Consider the following 17,805-nt stretch of genomic DNA (forward strand, 5'->3'; position numbering starts at 1 on the left):
TTATTAGAAGTAGACACAAGAAATTACAAACAACCAACGGATCAGCTTCTACACTGATTTATACCTGTACCTCACAACTTCTATAACTTGGTTTAGCATCCTGAGAGATGGTGCTTGTCAGTAATTAGGAGAGGGAGCTCATGGGACATTCCAAACTACCTAGAATAGTAAAAAAAAAAAAACAGAATGGTCATTTATGCAAAGACAATTTAGCTTCTGCATTTGAAAGCAAGAATGAGATAAATTGTGACATATTTTCAACCAAGATGTTTGTTAAAAAAATTACATGGGCACAGCACACTGATAAACCACTTCCTGAAGCAGGGTTAAACTAGGTTTCACATTTTAAACCAGTGCTGGCAGTTTGTTGTTTCTCCATCTGGAGTGCTCACAGATACCTTCTTTATATGTATCACTGCGGTTTTAGACTGACAAATGACAAACACAGTCTGTATTTATAAGGGTGTCATTTACCTGACTTTTTATTAAAATCACCAGCTACAAAATAGACATTTTGTACATACTAGCGCTACATAGGCAACTATGAGAAAGTTACATTAGACCCGAAATGAGATCATCATATTGCGCACCGGGGACATGATAAGGGATCAGAAATAATAGAAAAGATATGGAGATTAGATAAAGTACGCACACCACACTGGAAGGTTAACCTACACCTTTGAAGAAAGAGGTGTACATGTTGAGCGGAGAGACCTACTTTCTGCAAACATAATTTTTTTCCATTTTGCTTTCCATTCGTTTAAAAATACTAGAGCCACTAGTGCTACAGAAGGGAACTGTGTTACTTCAGTCTGACATGTGCCACAAGTGTCACAGAAACAGAGAAATGCACTAACAACATGAAGAGAAACAAGGCAGGAACACTTCTTTTGATCATAGTGGTGTCATGAAACACCACAGACCAACTTCTTAGCTGATGGAAGGTGACATAGCTCTCCCTGAAACAAAAATCAAGTACTCACCAAGAGTCTGGACCATAATCAAAACATCCGGACACTGTATTCTGTCTTTCCCTTCCAGATCAAAAGAGAGAAGGAGAAGGGGTAACTGAAGGGGAACTGTCCAACTCAAGAAGCAACAGCAGCCATCCCATCCACCCAACACCCCTTCGTGCACTCTGCACTCTACCCAGAGCGCCTGGGAGGCTAAATAAGCCTTATGGGCCCTGAATTTAGTTAGGGGCTTTCCAAGATCACGACAGCTGGTATAGCCAAAAGCACAAGGCAATAAAGTGAACTTGGGTATTGCGGGGCAGAATCCAGGGGCCACTTTGCGATACACATTTTTATATTAATATCAATGTGGGTTTGGCTTAAAGTCCAGTGAATCACTGTAATAGCACAAAAATATTCACTTCCAGCACTGTAAAAGGCATCTGCCATTGCTGCAGGGTAACTCTTGCTCCTATCTACCACTCCAATAGTGTGACCTCCTTGGTTATCATGACCTTGTTAATCTTTCCACACCACCATCCTGGAGACTGAAAGAAGGAATTTCATGCAATGTTGGATCCTAGTACAATGTAGGAAATGAAGACAAGATATCATTGTGTTTAAAGACAGCTTTCAGCAGGACAGATAACGTTATAGCAGAAAAGTTCGCATTGGTCAGCGCTACTTCAAATGCAGAATAAGGAGCAAACATCAAAACTTTGAAGCTAAGCAGCTGTTGATTACAAGGTGAAAGGCATGGCTATTTCCATTACTTTGCTGCAAGAACTTCACCCCAAGAAATACATTTCTATCTTTATAAAATGGATCATTTCATAGAATCAAACCAGATCAAAACTGTTCTGTGATTCTTAACACAAAGTTTAGAACTTAATTTTGCAACTTAAGATTGACCAAAAATGTTCAAGCTGTTCATATCCTAAAATCACAGGCAGGCCTTCTCTGATCACCACCACCTTAATTTCAGTGTCAAAATACAAATTATACAATAATAACATAAGATTATGTTATATTATATAATACATGTTCTATATATTATATATTCTAACACTGATAACATCTCAAATCTGTAGGAAAATACAAGCAGACAATGACGTATAATTAATTCTGCTATATTCTTAATATATAGTCACCAGACATAAAAAACTACATATCTTTCAGGTAAATGTATTTTTTTCTGTTATAATTTTAAAATGCATCTAAAAGCTGCTAAATAAATCTTTACACTTTAAAAATAGAGGAAGGTGAACAGCAGTTCAGAAATGGTAGGTAATTCCTGTTAACAAAGAGGTACGAAGCTTTAAGTGCTACTGCAATATTCTTAGCTCTGCTAAAGGGGTTGTGATATTCAGGTGGGCAACGCTAGCAAACACCGACTGGGCCCAATGATTATATTTCACAGAATCACAAAATCCTGTAGGTTGGAAGGGACCTTAACAGGTCATCTAGTTTAACCTGCTTAAAGCAGGGTCAATATTGGTTGCTCGGGGCTTTGTGTAGGGGCATCCTGCAAACCAACCAGGACAGCGACAGCACAAGCCCACCAAGCCCCATTCTACCGTCTGCCTGTGCTCACAGCGGAAAACCTGGCCAATCCACCTAGTGAGGGGCCGCGAGGAACTCTTCATATAAGCCCACAACTTCCAGTCTTACCCGTGTAACTACCAGCCAGGCCTCTACCCTTAAACACAGAGCAAACTACAATATTGACAGAGTATTAACTAGCATTTTAAGGCTCACTGAGCTAAATCCACTCCTAACAGTAACTTAGAAGAGTATTGCCTGCATACGTAAGTGAGCAGTTTGAGCCACACTGTGCATAGGCACCCCGTAAATAGCTGCCCTCCCTGGGACGTAGACACCATTTTCAGAAGTGCTCCCTTTCTGAAGGAAACACTTCCCAGAATGGCGGCAGCGGCAGCAAGCCTGCCCCAAGCCACTCTCAGCCCCCATCGGCAAATACTTTCCTGGGAAGGGGTGTCATACCAGCAAAGCCCTTAGCATCACTCTGTAAAACGACAGTTTCCAAACTATATGTCAAGCTTTATACTACCTTCCACAATATAGCACCAGAATGCTGCTGCTGTTCTCCCTCCTTAAATATCGCATGTGAGCAGCGCCTGGTGCCACGGAGCTACAGCTACAAGTCCTTAGCAAGCAGTTCGATTTCATCCAGCAAGAAGTCCATGTCTTCTCGACTAACTTGCGGGCTGATCACCACCTGGCGGAAGAAGTTGACTTTGCCCTGGTGAGGCTGGTACCCAAGCATCATGCTGCCCTTCTTCATCATCCTTTCTTTAATTATAGGAGCAACCTGAAAGCAGAAACAAAAAAGGGTAGATGTCACGCTCAGAAACACAGCAGATCTGGGCAGGAACTGTATTTTGTGACTTAGGGAGTTTTTTTGAAGGTCCTCAGTTTTGCACCTCTTGCCTGCCCTTGCACTGCCTGCCCGCAGTTAATATTAAGCAAGAAGGTGGCCTGATCCTGGAGCTTAAGATTTCATCTCTTAGATTTAAGGCCTAAGTAGCTTTGGCTACACCACCCTTGTACCGAATGGAATAAAACCTCATAGGTGTCTCACTGCAGGAAAAAAAAAACATGGGTAAAATTGGTAGAGTCAGGTCCTTATAGCTGAACACCTGATCTCATCCCAGCAGGGCTATTAACCTTGTCCAGTTAATCTTGCTCTTAATTTTAAGCAGACGAATACTTCTGCGTTCTCATGCTTGAAATCAGTCGTAAGCTTAAACACATTGCTGGTTTAAGTACTCTGTTCCCTTGGAAGACATCATTCAATGTAAGTATTTTGACCAAAGTAGTATTTTTTAAGATGTGTTGCATTTTAATACATAACTAATAATATCAATGTATTTCAGAGCAGTGCATTCCTCTTCTTCCTTTTGTGACGGCTTGACTTTGAAAGAAGCAAATAGGTGTATGACCAAACCTTGTTTCTGCATTTTCAGCTCTAAAATGTTAGTGCCAGAAACTACCACCTAATTTGCAGAAGAAAAATGATGAAGCCAACCTTGTCTTAATAGGTTTATTTTTACACAGCATACTTTAATAGGCAAGTCCCATACAGTTTGCTTAGATAGAAACAGCTAAGGTTTTCAACACTAACAGCCTAGCTTTCCCATGTTTGTTTAGTGTCATGTGTCTAAATTACTTTTGTTTCAAAATGTGTATTAAATTCAGAGGAGGAGCATTTATGGCTCTGACTTAATCTGCCTCTCTGATTTTGATTTATCTTTGTGATAGAGCTATGTCTTTTTTTTAAATAAATATTTTATTAATTTTTGTATACATAAAAACTTACTGGTTTTGTATTTTTTATTACGTATCTACATTTTATATACTGTTTTTAAACTATGAGACTAACAGAGTCAAAATTCTAAGTCCAGACTGTGACATCAGTATGAATTATGTATATGAAAGCAATGACTATATCTTTTCAGAATGCAACGTGCAATCAGAATTTTGATTTTTGCACATTGCTGTAAGTTGTAAAAGTAGTTCTGATAAACATTTGGGAAACAAGAAGATAACAATGAGGACAGGAACACTCAGAATTACAGCAAAAATGTTAAGAGGCATACTGTGATCCCTTCAGTCACATTCAATAGCACCTTTTCCATAAAATCCGTAACATCTAATGTGGAGCTCCAGGTGTGCCTCCTGTGTAAAGATGCCCAATGGAAACACAATGTTCTTCTGTACCTTCAATGCGTACATCATTTAGAAAGAAGTCATCAAATATACCCCTATACCATCACCCACCTGGGTTTCTGTCTGCCTAGTAAATGATTCAAGGATTCCTCAATTTTCTTGTTTCATAGCTCAGAATTACTTCAGACTAACTCATTTAGTCCATACTTAATAAAAAAAAAAAACAATAACCAAGCCAAACATCTGGAGTTCTGCTTGGACAAAGATGGTAGCTATTTTGCATGAGACAGCCGCCTTCACCCTGCAAAGTATGTTATTCAGCAAACAATCCTCTCCACTCCAGACCAAATCTTCCAACCTGCATCCTAACAAACCACTGCGGGCAGTACTGTACAGGGCTAACACTAGAGCAAAATCCATGCCTTACAATTGTTCTTGCACAATTTGCCAGTGGTGGAGTCAAATGAGAGGACTTCTGGTTGGGAACACTCCGGGGTATGCACACTAGTGTATGGATCTGCAACACACGCTCTCTTAAACAGTGAATAACTTTAGCACGATAAAAATTCTCCTACTTCTACGGTTTGCATGTGTTGAACCCTTTAACAGCACACTAGGCTACTAAGAGCTCTACTCCTCCATTTTTATTCAGGTCAGCTATGGCCTGAGATAGTAATGACATCGTGACAATGCTCGGAAGACATTGTGCCCAAGAGGCATTGTGCTGGGCACCACACACATGCAGAAAAGAAAAAAATTTCTCCACTCCTGCACTTAACAAGAACCCCCAAGTGACTTCTGCTCATGGAATAAAGACACTACAATTGTAAGGGGAGAAGCAAATTCTTCTTAAAATACTTTCTCAAGCTCTTCTTTAAGGTTCAAAACCCTATGGCAAGTCTTAGCCTTTACTGATGTTCCATCAGAGTTATTTCAGCTTTTGTATCACACTATTGATTCTGTTAATCCCAACACCCAGTCCTCCACAATCCATCATCCCAAACTGTGTAGTAGCACAAATGGAGACCATGAAAGCAAAAACATTTAGAGCTTCAGTAATTCAAGGACTGTAAATATACTGCATTTCAGCAGATCATCTCTCATGGAAAGGAAAGGTAGAAAAATCTCACTTTCATTATCCCATTTATTATCTCATTCATCCTCCATGCTACTGAAGTTGTCCTCTTAATTTGAAGTGCATCCATCCCTTTCAGAAGGCAAAACAAATACTTCCTACTTAAAAAAACCCAAAACAAACCATAAAACTGTCTTATGAGCTTTTGATAGGATTATTTTTTGAAAGATTTTTCCACCAAGTATTTTGCGTGTTCTATTTACTAACATGACACAGTCAGCCTAACAAAACTATCGGAGATCCTATCCACAGAAAGCAGAAAGGTACAAAATACATGCACAAATGCTTGAATACGTATCTCGCAAAGGAACCATTAAATGATACAGGCATGCTAAGGCTTGGACTTGAGAAGCACAGGGTACGACTGCTAACTAAAAGTAAAGGCAGCTACCACTTTGCAGCAGAAAAATTAGACCTATAAGGAATTAATTGCTTAGTGAGGAGTTCAATGAATTTAATTCCCACTGAGTCAATGAGACCCGAGGATGCTCAAATATCAGGAAGAGCTGCACAGCCCTGTTCAGGATAGGCTCCTCAGAAAACAATTTACTGAGAGTGAGATTGCTTCACCAGCCCAATTATTTTCCTACGGAACTTACTTCAAATTGTACATCTAATTCTTTATGTGGCCCATCTGTAGAACAGTCTCAGAATTTTAAGCGTAATGTATCCTAACACCGAAGTCCTTTTCTCTCTTTTGCTCCCTTCACCTCTTCCTCCACACTGCTGGCCTCCCCTGCCAATCCATCCTGAAGACTATTATTTCAAACGCCCACTACAGCAGCATATGAGCTACCAGATGTGCCCTTCTTCCACCTAGCAGGGTGGGAAGGAGGTGCAGCGTGCGGCAGGCCATCCTGCAGCAGAGCTGCACACATCGCACTGTGCAGCCAGAGGACCAGGGAACTGCTCTGCCTGAGGACTGATGGGTGCATCACAGTCTCCCCGTGGAGACCTATCCAGAGGCTGAAAGATCTCATGCTTCCCTTACTATCAATAGCAGAGGTTTCTAAACTACAGGTAGTTCAGCTCCTTCCCCATCCACCTGGGTTACAGGATAATTTCTTCTCCCACTCTCAGCCATCATTCAGCCACACTACAAACAACAAAGTTTTAGCCCTAAACTTTAAGCTGTTTCTATCAAGAGTCCAGACCACAGCTGACCCTCACATAATTCACATGGAACATACCAATGCTCCTTCCCAGCACATACACACACACACACAGAGCAGTGTGATAAGTAGCCATGACCAGCTTGCACACTACAGCTAAAGTATCTAGTGCACCAGGAGGATCAGGAAAGTAATATATCTCCCTTTCCATATCTCAAATACCCATGAGAAGCGTGGTTCTGCACAATTATACCACACAGCAATGCCTTAAAAACTGCTGTGTTCCTCCTAACTGACTCATCAATGGCATTGAATGCAAGTTTCTCCGACACTTAAGAATCTCCACCAAGCTCAGGCTGTGACCACCTAATACATTTCAGCAACCACCATTAAAGACCAATCGATCAACAGAGCTGCGCACATTCTCAGCAGCAGAAGCATATACCTAGTGTCCAAGAGTTAGTTCCCAAATTTGGACACTTAAAAATCCTTTCAGAGGACTTGATGAAACACCTGTTTGAGATAATTTCCTCTTCTTCCAGCTAGCAAGGCCTCCAAAACCATTCTCACAGTGGCTAAGCTATCTAAGCCTGGTTCTTAAGCTAGAACACTTTCCTAGCACATGGGTGTCTTGTATAAAGTGAAATCTCCAGAGCAGCTCTGTTAAACAGGTATGTTACCACCCCACTAGTCATGGCGCAGTATTATACTTTGGAATTCATTCACTGTAAGCTGCCTCCTGTTGAACAGCGTGGACATTTACAATTAGCATTGGTTTATAAAAGTTTATTCTAACTACCAAAAAAAAAAAAAAAAAAAAGATAGTAAGATAACTGGGTGCCTAGCTTTTTCAAATCACACAATCCCACTAACTTCTAAAAAACATGCCCCGCTATTACTAGTTTATAGTTCAAGTCCTACACTTAGTCCAAAATAGCTGATGCTTTCTGATGAGAAGGGACAGAAAAGAGTAATGTAGCTCTTTTGTTCATAAGAGGTAAATCCACTGAGCCCCCAACCCCAGCTGCACTAATGCTGCTGGGTAAGTCGTCCTGAAGAGAAGCGAGATCTCCCAACAAATATGCTACCTTGTTCTTCTTGCTGAAATAAAGAAATAAGCACCTACTGGTTTTAATTAGCCTCTTATTTTTCTGCTCTAATGTAGTCTCTGACAATTGCAATTAACAGTTATGCTGAAAGTGCAAGAAAGCTGGATAACTGCAGAATAGCTTGCTGATAATGGAAGACCATGTCCAACCTTGTTATAAATTTGTTTTTCCATGCCCTCCCCTAACCTGTACAGGATCTCATTTTAGACTAATCCAGTATTTTCAAACTGTCCCATCACAAATGATTTTCTATGCTTTTGACACTACCCCTGCTACCCAAATGCTACCTTACTGCCGTCAGTCTCACAGAGTCTAGTTGTATTAATCTAGTCATACCAGACTCTGACATAACACAACAGCTCTTCCAAACTGTAGGCTAGAGGCTATACTCTTTAAAAGCAACATTCTGTAAATTTTGTATTTAAACAGTACAGCAACAGGAATGAGTTGCAAATTAATAATAATGCTGAGTTAAATTACTCTGATAAGCAATGAATTTATGAAAATACATTGCTTCAGGGGGAAAAAAATGTGGATTTGACAAACAGCCAAAGTGAAAAGATAGCATTAGCCAGAAAAATTAAGAAACCAGAAAAGCTTGATTTTTTTCTGAATTTTTGAAGCAAAAATATTTTAAGTATTTGCTTCAAAACACTGTTTTCAATTAAAACTTAAATTAAATTGGAAATTGACCCATTTTTATTGCAGGCAGTAGAAAAGGACTGAGGAAACCAAAACTAAGCAAATTGCTTCATTTTAGCTTGTCTGAAAACAAAAATTCTTTCTGGTCAAGTAAAACCAAGAGACTTGCTTCCAGTTTCTCAATTGAATGCCCAAGCCAAAAAATCCATTATTTGTACAACCATAAATATGTGGGATCAAAAGTGCTGACACAGCTGAAACATCTGCAGAATTTTTGATCCCCAGGAGAGACAGAAAGTGAGAAAATTCATGGGGCTGCCTGTTCTGTTGGCAAAATCTGACTGGAAGTCTCATGTGAACAGCTCTGAGTAGTGTGGATGACTCTAAACATGCTAGCCCAGCAAGTACTACAAAGTCAGAATGCTTAAAAAACCCTGGTGTTAATAGCGGCAGCTGCTATCAAAAACATTTTTCCAAATCTTTTGAACAGTTCCCAGGTCACCGAGCGTCGACGCAACATAAAGCTGAAGAGCTCTTCCAGCTGCTGGCAGCAGTGACTCTCAGCCCTCAGCCCCCATTCTGCTCCTCCTGAAATTCATTGCCACAGACTTCAATGGAAGCAGAGTGCAATTATCTAAATCTCCTCCTTATGCGTCTGCTTCAGGTGGCAGTTTGCAAACAGCCTTCAGCTTTTACTAGGGAAAGCCACACTCACAGTAAATCAATAACCTTTCTAGGGATCCACAAAAGCAGGCTAGACAGTGTTGGAAGGACAGGAGCAGGAGCACATTAGCAGCTCAAACTATTTCGCTTCCTCAAATACAGCCTTGATGAAATTTTCCGAGGTACTGAATACTGCACTAGAAATTGGCTGGAGATTTGTAGCTAGAAGACAAAAAAAGTCCCCCTACTGACAAAATGGAAAGATCACATTCTCATGATTTCACAAAAATGGAAAACACATTTTGTATTCTCGCCTCAATTATTCCTTGCAAGGGAAGACAAGCTTATACAGAACAGTGTCTCTCATCTGACCACAAAAACTATTTTGGCTCCCCCCCGAAGGGCCAAATTTTCATCTGGAAGTTCATGATTTTTTCTTAAAAGGCATCTTACCGGCTATTCAAAGTCTGACAAGTTATGCTTCCTGCTAGAAATTACCAGTTCAGATTCACATATATTCATAAGAAAACAACTACTGTAACAGCAACTGCCACCAAAAAAGTAAACAACGCCCCAATTCATTAATTATTTGGACGCAATCTTAAAATTTTACATATGGGCTATTAATTTCAGTTGATCTTCACAATACTGTTTCTTAGCTTGCTTAAATGATAGCACAGCGACCGAAGTACTGGATACAGAATCAACAAACAGGACTGGTTTGTAACCCTGCCAGAGGCTGTTCAGACCAATCACCCCATCTCTTTCAGATAACATGTTTCTTTTTCCCCTCGCAGGATGCATATAACCCGTCAGGGCAGGGAAGTCTCTATGTGTTCATATATCCGTTGTAATCAGCCCTGATACCTCATGGGTGCTCTGCACACTGGTAAGATATATATTAAATAATTCCTGTATCAAATAAGTCTCACAAACATCAGTCACAACATACCTGCTGCATTTCCCAGTGCGACTGCAGAAGATAACTTTGATATCAATGATACCAGTCAGTATTAAGTAAGAACAGTAGCTGGCATTTTAATATCAATCATTGGCTGCAATACAAGGGAACAAAACACATTCCTTTGTTGGTTGTAATCACAAAACTAGCTAAATACCATAAATATTTGGAAGTAATAGTGCTTTCAACGTATTACAACGCTGAGAAAGTATATACTCCACCGCTAAATATCTTTTCTTGCCTTTTGCTGCAACATCAGTTGCTGGCTTTAATACAACAGGCTTTTCCCCTTTTGGTGATAATTAAAAACAAACTCGGACCATTTGTCAGCTGTCACCCCAACTGGGACAATCGAAATACCAAATATTTGCACACCCAATCACAACTTTGTTCCTGTAGCCAAGGCATTCTGTAAAACCCAAACATGTTTTTCTTTTGTCTAGAATTTGTTCTGGGCCCACATCCCTAAACCACTAATAAATTATTGCCCTACCTATTGCGCCAGTGTTCCCCTTGTGCCACACCAGGCAACAAAAGGAGAAATAAGCGCATTTGTCAAAATAGCAGTAACCACTTCCACATTCTTCAGAGCAACTAACATATCAAAGGAGAACAGCTGCTGCTGCATTTTTGTCCCGATAGCAATGTTCTCTGTGCACCTCCAGCTCAGGGCCATGCAGTACAGCTACGCTACCGTATTTTGCACATCATCTTATTACCCGCTCTTTTCACCAAAAGATACATTAATGAACCCCACAAATCACTGAAAATGACCTGACTAATAGGAGATGGCAGCCTGGCTTCGGATTTTGATTGCCTTAAATGACTTCTTTAGCCAATCATTTATGCAACAAAAACCAGCCTTCAGATAATGGCTTTTACACTAACGGTATTTGCCTCTGAAAAGGAGGAGCCAGGACAATCAGTGCCCAGACCAGAATCAGCACTTAAAGATGTTTGTGCACGTGTTCTACTTACAGCTAAAATGTACACTGGTGAACAACATGGTTTTCCAAGTGGACAGTGCTATGTCTTCCATCTGAGCAGCACATGTGGCTTTTCAAGACAATTCATGTGTATTTCTTACTATTTTTCTGTCATTTCTGTGTTGCTTTACCAAGGCCTTATTAACAAGCCACGTGGAACGCGTAGGCATTAAGAAAACTCCTAAGGCTAGCACACCGCGCTATGAATCCAGTGCTCTGATCTGTTCAAACAAGAGTTGAGCACTACTGGTTTTATAAAAACAATTATTTTAAAAGCTTTCATAGCATAGATGAGGTTCTTCTGTGCAACATGTTGCTTAGTTCCCACTTTACTGACCAGATTTTCCAGTCCTTCAACCCTGCCAAAGACAAGCTCTCCTTCTCCATCCAGGATGAAAGGATAGCTTGTCATCTTGAAAGCAAGACTAACTAAAAAAAAAAAAAAAAAAAAAAAAAAATACCCTTTTTAGTTTGTATGCACTGGGATGACCTTCTGTTGTACTCCACTGGGGGAAAAAGAAATCACAGTGCAACATGAGCGTCTGGGGTGGGAAGGAGCACTTTACAGTAAGAAGATTACATTTATGGTGACACAAGTTCAAAAACTCAACACATTTCTGGTGTAGAAAAAGGAATGACGCTTCAGAAACCTGGAATGATTCCCATATGTTAAGATCTCATTTGCTACTTGCACAGGTCAGCTTCTGGCATAAGGTAGCAGCACCTTCTGTATTTGCATTATAGCAAGGATTAAAGAACAGTAATACATCTTTGTTCATATTATTTAACCAGATCTAAAAAAAACCCCAGTATTTCAACAAAACTAGATATGTTTTGTGTCTTTATTTTCTCCCTAAAAATATCAAAACAACCTTCTCAGAGGCTGCTTACAATCTCTTGGGGGTGATGAGGGGATGGTGTCTACCATGACCCAGGCTGCTACAAAAGCAAGGGTGCTGTCTGATCTGATCATCCAATTTTGCAAAGCACAAAAAAAAAGTCTGATCTGGCCACAAAATAAAGGCTAACAAACCCTGCCACGTGGAGCCTTATCAAAGTCAACAACACTTTTCCCATATACATCTTGTCCCAGGACAATGTTCATTCCAGCTCAGCCCTCCTCTTCTCCTCATCCCCAGCGAGCACGTTTTCCTTTGGGTTTTTTTTATCCGCAATTTAAATGCAACATATGTTACCAACCTCTGTGCTTAACTGCATGGACAAGCAGGGAACTGAAAGAACAAAGGAAGATCTCTAAGGTTTCAAAATTCATAAATTTTCTTGCAGTCTGAAAGGGTGGAAAGTAAAGGGAAAATAATCGTTTGCACCTACAAGTATTTCCAAACTACAAAACCAAAATATAGGCAATTATGATTAATAAAAGTCTTAGCTGAATAGAACTAGACTGCAGCCAATCCCCAGATAATTTAAGGGCAGCTGGACAGGGAAAGGCACACTGAGCTCAAAATCTAGCATCTGTTTTGCAGAGATTTGTAACCTCAAAGGAATACAGGGAACAAAAAATTTGCTAACCTCAGGCCTACCCTACACCCACCCCCACAGATACAGCTCAGCATTCAGAGACACAGATTAATCTTCTAATCCTGTACACCAAGTTGCTTTGAGAACCTTATTCTTTGGCCAGTCTGACCAGGTATTCAGTTTGGACCATGAGTAAAGCCACAATTTCCCTTAACACCAGAATTACCTACAAATCACACCAAAAAGGTTAAAATGGTACAATTAGAAGGAAAAGAATAGCAAGGTGAAAAACTTGCACATTTTTGTCAGGCTACCACACCAGCATAGATATTTTTACAAGAGAGAGAAAGCAAGAACAATCTTTTGATCTTTGAAAGCAATTGCAATCTACTATATAAAACTCATCCATGAAAGCCTGCTAGATTTCACTTCATTTATTGAAAAGGTTCTGCAGAATTTCATAAATACAAATAATCTTCCATCAAAACGTATAAAGTCTCCCATTGATCAGTGGCTCTGGAAAAAACTCTCTACGTTAATCAACATTCACCTGCAGAAGGCTGCCATTGCAGTCACAGGGAGTTTTATAGCTGAATTCACCTGCAGTAGAGTTAGACTAACACATGCTTCCTTATAACTCTATTAAATTTGAAAGGAAGGTCTAAATATCTACTGAACGGATATCAGTCTCTAGTATTTTCTACTGCTTTTAGAGGAATGCTTCTCATTTACAAGAAATTTTGTAAGACTTGTAGATATTTCTGACCATACTGACCCCTTTGGAAGGTAACAAGAAATTCATCCCTTGTAGGCATGAAAAAGAAATATATTCCATCTCAATCCTCTTGAGATGCCTACAGTTAGAAAGCAATCTGTGCTTAAATATCTGAAGCACAAAATGAAATCTGAAATCCTAGAAAAAACTCCTATCTTAGTACATATGAAGGAGAAGGGCTCCCTCCCACTCAGCCCCACAAATATTTCTGACACCACTCACAACATTACACAAAACATAGAGACTGCTTAATTGAGTAGATGATGCAAGCCACACACTTCTTCTGTGGCATTACTAGTAACTGATTTTTTTCTGAACATTTCTGAAATTTCTTTTCAAGCAACATAAGGAAGGGCAGTTTTAGATACAGAAAGGACAAGGATTTCAGGCCCCAACCCTCTTTTCCTCCATTTGCAAATTCAATGTTTTCTTACAGTTTCTTGAAGAGGCATTTGATGCAGCAGGAGGGAAGCGCAGCTACCCTCTCCTCCTACTGAAGTTGGTGATAGGAAACAGAAGAGTGCTAACGTAATAAGTAGATACTCATTTAAGTGGAGGCAAGCTTAAGATTTATTGACCTGAGAGCAAGAGGTCAATATTTGTTCAGAGAACAATAGATCTTGATACTTGGTTCTAACAGATGTTAATCCAATGTATTATTAAATCCATTCCATTAAAGCTAATTAGATTGTGTGTCCTTGTGAGCCTTGTTGCCAATAGTCATTAGTATTGCATGGGTCCTAATTACTGTGCTTTGATAATTAAATCATCTAATTTCTGATAAAATCAAATATCTAGGGATAGAAATACTTCTTTTTGTCTACCATAACTATATTATTGTACATTTCATTGGGTTCTTCCTTCATGCTGCTGTAGACATTCCTTCTTCTGCTAGGATGAGCACAGCTAAGGAATCAAAAGCTCTGTTTGAACTACATCATTTTTTAAACTTCCACATTTGTCTTAAAAATCTGATACTCCTAAAGCCACATCCATCTACTATTCATGCACTAGGCAGGTAAGGAGCAGGGACACAATCAGTAGTAGCTGCTGTCACGGAAAAGAAAAAGGAGTCATACTCCCAAGTATAAGTGAAGAATTCCTTCTATTTTGGAGTTATACAGTGCCTTCCATTCCCACATTTCAACGTACTTCATAGATAAGAGGAAATACTATCATATCCATCTTCATCTCTGGAAGGAACTGAGGCACACAGAATGGAAATAACGACCAAGATCTTAATCACAACTCTACGCCAAAGCTAGACATCACGCAGGTACCTTAGTGAGTTAGCAGGTGGGACAGGGTATTTTTAGTGCAAATTTAGTCTCGCAAATACTCTTCAGAATACATACAAACTCGCTGCCATGTGGGTCACAGTGGCTTCTTTCCTTGAGTGTCCCACTTGCAGTGCAGATGACAGCTCCTCCAGTGGTTAGCACTCCGTGCAGTCACAGCATACACCCAGGGCTGCTGACTGGTGTGAACTTCACTGCTGGTGAAGACTTAGTGAGGACATGAGGGATCAGAGAAAATCAAATCCTGGTCACTCCATCTTCTTTATACCTCACCCATCAGTAATATAGACTACAGATCCCAATTTCACATATTAACTTATAAAGATCCTTGACAACATTTCTGCATCAGGACCTGCGTCATTTACAGATGGTTATTTATGCCTCTCACACATGAAGGGAGTAAAAGCTTGAGAGGAAGTGTTAGGTGCATTGAACTGTACGTTATGTGTTACCCAGAGACATGGCCTCCAGCAGTCATGGTAAAATATGGAAAGCAGGATTCAACTTCCATCATTTTGGCAGTCTAAAAGTCAGACATCCAGCCTAAGCTAATCATCTAGGCTTTACCTTTAATTAACAGAGAAAAAGAAGCACCTCTAGAGAGCGATTCACCTCATTCTCGAGTAGGCACCTAAGACAGACTGACTCAATTTGGAAAAGCTTCTCTCCTCCTCCTCCTCCATGGGCTTCAGTGGAAGACCTCTACCCAAGTTTTAGATGCCTAAAACAAGGTAAGATTAAGTCTATGCAGACAGTTGATCTTAAATCAAAGATACCTAAAATCCACATTCCTCTACTGTTTCTAGGCTATGGAACTGCTGGACAGGCCCAAGAGCTGCACTGGTCCCAGTGCAGAGGGAGGATACCCAGAGTACAAGCAAAATCAAGGGGAACCAAGAGCTCCTCTAGTTACTAACGTGGTGAATGTGCATTAGGTGATGTGACAAAGGCTAACCATAGAGAACACAAAGACTCAGCAAGAACCAGAGAAAAAATAACAAGCAGAGGAACTTTAGTAACCTGATCAGCGAAAATGGAGCACATCACATGGACAACTACTCTGGCTATCAGAAGACACTTGTCCCTAGTGTGAAACCCAGAAAGAGAAATAAAAGAAAAACTCTCACAGGAATGCCAGGCAAGGGGTACAGTACTTCCTATGGGATGCATAGGGAAGAAAATTCTGGGACTGTAGAGAATGTAGAGAATGAAACATGGGATGTTCAGATGAAGGACTAAAGGTGTGGACAGAGAGAGGCCAAGGAGGACTGGGGAGGAACAAGCGTTGGAAAAATAGAGGAAAAAGAAGATTAACAGGGCAGTCAGATACAGAGTGCTGGTCGGTACTGTCACCTGGCTGAACCTTGTACTTGATCACTGCAGACTTATCCTTATTAAATTCTCTTTCTCTCTTCTGTGTGGATGTGTGAACACTAGTGAACTTCAAGACGGACAAGCCAGCTAGCAGGCTAAGAGGTCTGAGTACCTGTACCCTGAGAGGTTTGCAGACCAAGGCACCAGCAACTGGATAGACTCAATTTCTAAGACGAGCTACCAGAGAGACCATACTGTGCAGATATTTACCCCACAAGATTTCAGTCCTTTACCAGCTGAAGAGAATCTAGTTGTTCATACTGTTTGTGTCTGTATGACTGTCGTATGTGTTTATAGGGGTGCCAGTAAAGACACTGCTCTCTGTGTTGATCTACGCAACCAGGTGTGTGTGTGTGTGAGTGTGCGTCCATGTGCACCTATTGGTATGTGTGTACCCACCGGACCTGGGGACAGGGACCCACAGTGACCTCATACCTACTTGGCTGGAAAAGGAGGAATGCTCTTGGATCCCAAGGGCAACTGGATTCGGTCACCTTCTGACACTGTACTGAATTGCCACTGCTCTGATGTCTTTTCTGTGGTTGAAAACTGACAAATGGTGGGACATGTACTTTGTATTATTTTCCAGATATAAGAACTCATTCGCATTTGATCCCAAGAGCATCCCATCAGTCCCACACATATGTTCTGATCATTAAGAAAACTTTGTCTTCAGGGTGGAAGTTCATCTGACATAAATTTGAAACTGAACTTCAGACTAGGATTAAATCCATATATGCTTTTACCTCATTATCTTATCATATATTATGTTCTCTAAGATCAAAAACTTCAAATGCACAGAATGAGACAATGTGAGGTTTGCATTTGTGATTCTGTTTGAGGAGGAGCCATCTTTAACCAAGAACAGTTGTGAGAATACGTGCTAACATCATACTAAGGGCGTGCCTCAGCTCTCGATGCTATTTCCCTTCGACATTCAAAGCCAGTTTTTATACATTTAATGCATACAAATCCCTTTGGTGCACTGCTGTCAAAGCTGTCTATGTGTACACGCAAGGATCCATTTTTCATGTATACACAGATGATTTGCATGCATATACTACATGCATGCAAGTGTATACATGCAGCTGTGTAGGACCAATTTAGAACAAAAGGCAGATTTGTAGTGGACTCCTCCAAACAACACAAACCCAAAAAACAAGCCAAAGAAAAAACTCCATCTAGTACATGGCACAACCTCCATCTCTCGCAACTTGTAACAGAGCAACTGACTCTCTCCATCTAGCACAGCCACAGGCTACTGCCCTCCTACAAGCTTCAAACTGTTGTTATTTTATTTCTCTCAGATGATTCTCATTACAACCAGGCTGAGTGCTGAGTTAAAAAGTCAGTGTATGAATCATATCATCAACTCAGTTGTCTGGAATCTTGCTTTTCCATGCATTTCCTCATTGCTACATGGATCACCAGTGTAAAACATGTTGTAGCTGCATCAAATTTCCTTTTGCTCTTTTTAACCCTACAATTGCCTGTGAGCAGATACTTAATTTACCATTACCCAGCTTCCTAACCACTGACGGTCTGTGTCTTCACTGTCTGCTTTGCAGAAGGCGCAAAGAGTTACAAATATTTAACTTGTGGTTATTGCCCAAGGGGGATCACTT

The 17,805-nt window shown here is 40.3% G+C and overlaps 1 protein-coding gene across 2 annotated transcripts in view; it reads right to left on the reverse strand.

Moving 5' to 3' along the window:
• Positions 1-456: 456 nt before the first annotated feature.
• The window catches only part of GADL1 (glutamate decarboxylase like 1), a 135,582-nt gene continuing 118,233 nt past the window's right edge, over positions 457-17,805 (reverse strand). For both annotated transcript variants that reach the window (XM_055806581.1, XM_055806579.1), the window contains exon 15: positions 457-3,285. In XM_055806581.1, coding sequence (XP_055662556.1) covers positions 3,112-3,285 — 174 coding nt within the window. In that variant the 3' untranslated portion in view covers positions 457-3,111. The remainder of the gene's footprint in view (positions 3,286-17,805) is intronic.

Source organism: Falco peregrinus, chromosome 5 (genome assembly GCF_023634155.1).
Source record: "Falco peregrinus isolate bFalPer1 chromosome 5, bFalPer1.pri, whole genome shotgun sequence".
Taxonomy (NCBI): Eukaryota; Metazoa; Chordata; class Aves; order Falconiformes; family Falconidae; genus Falco; species Falco peregrinus.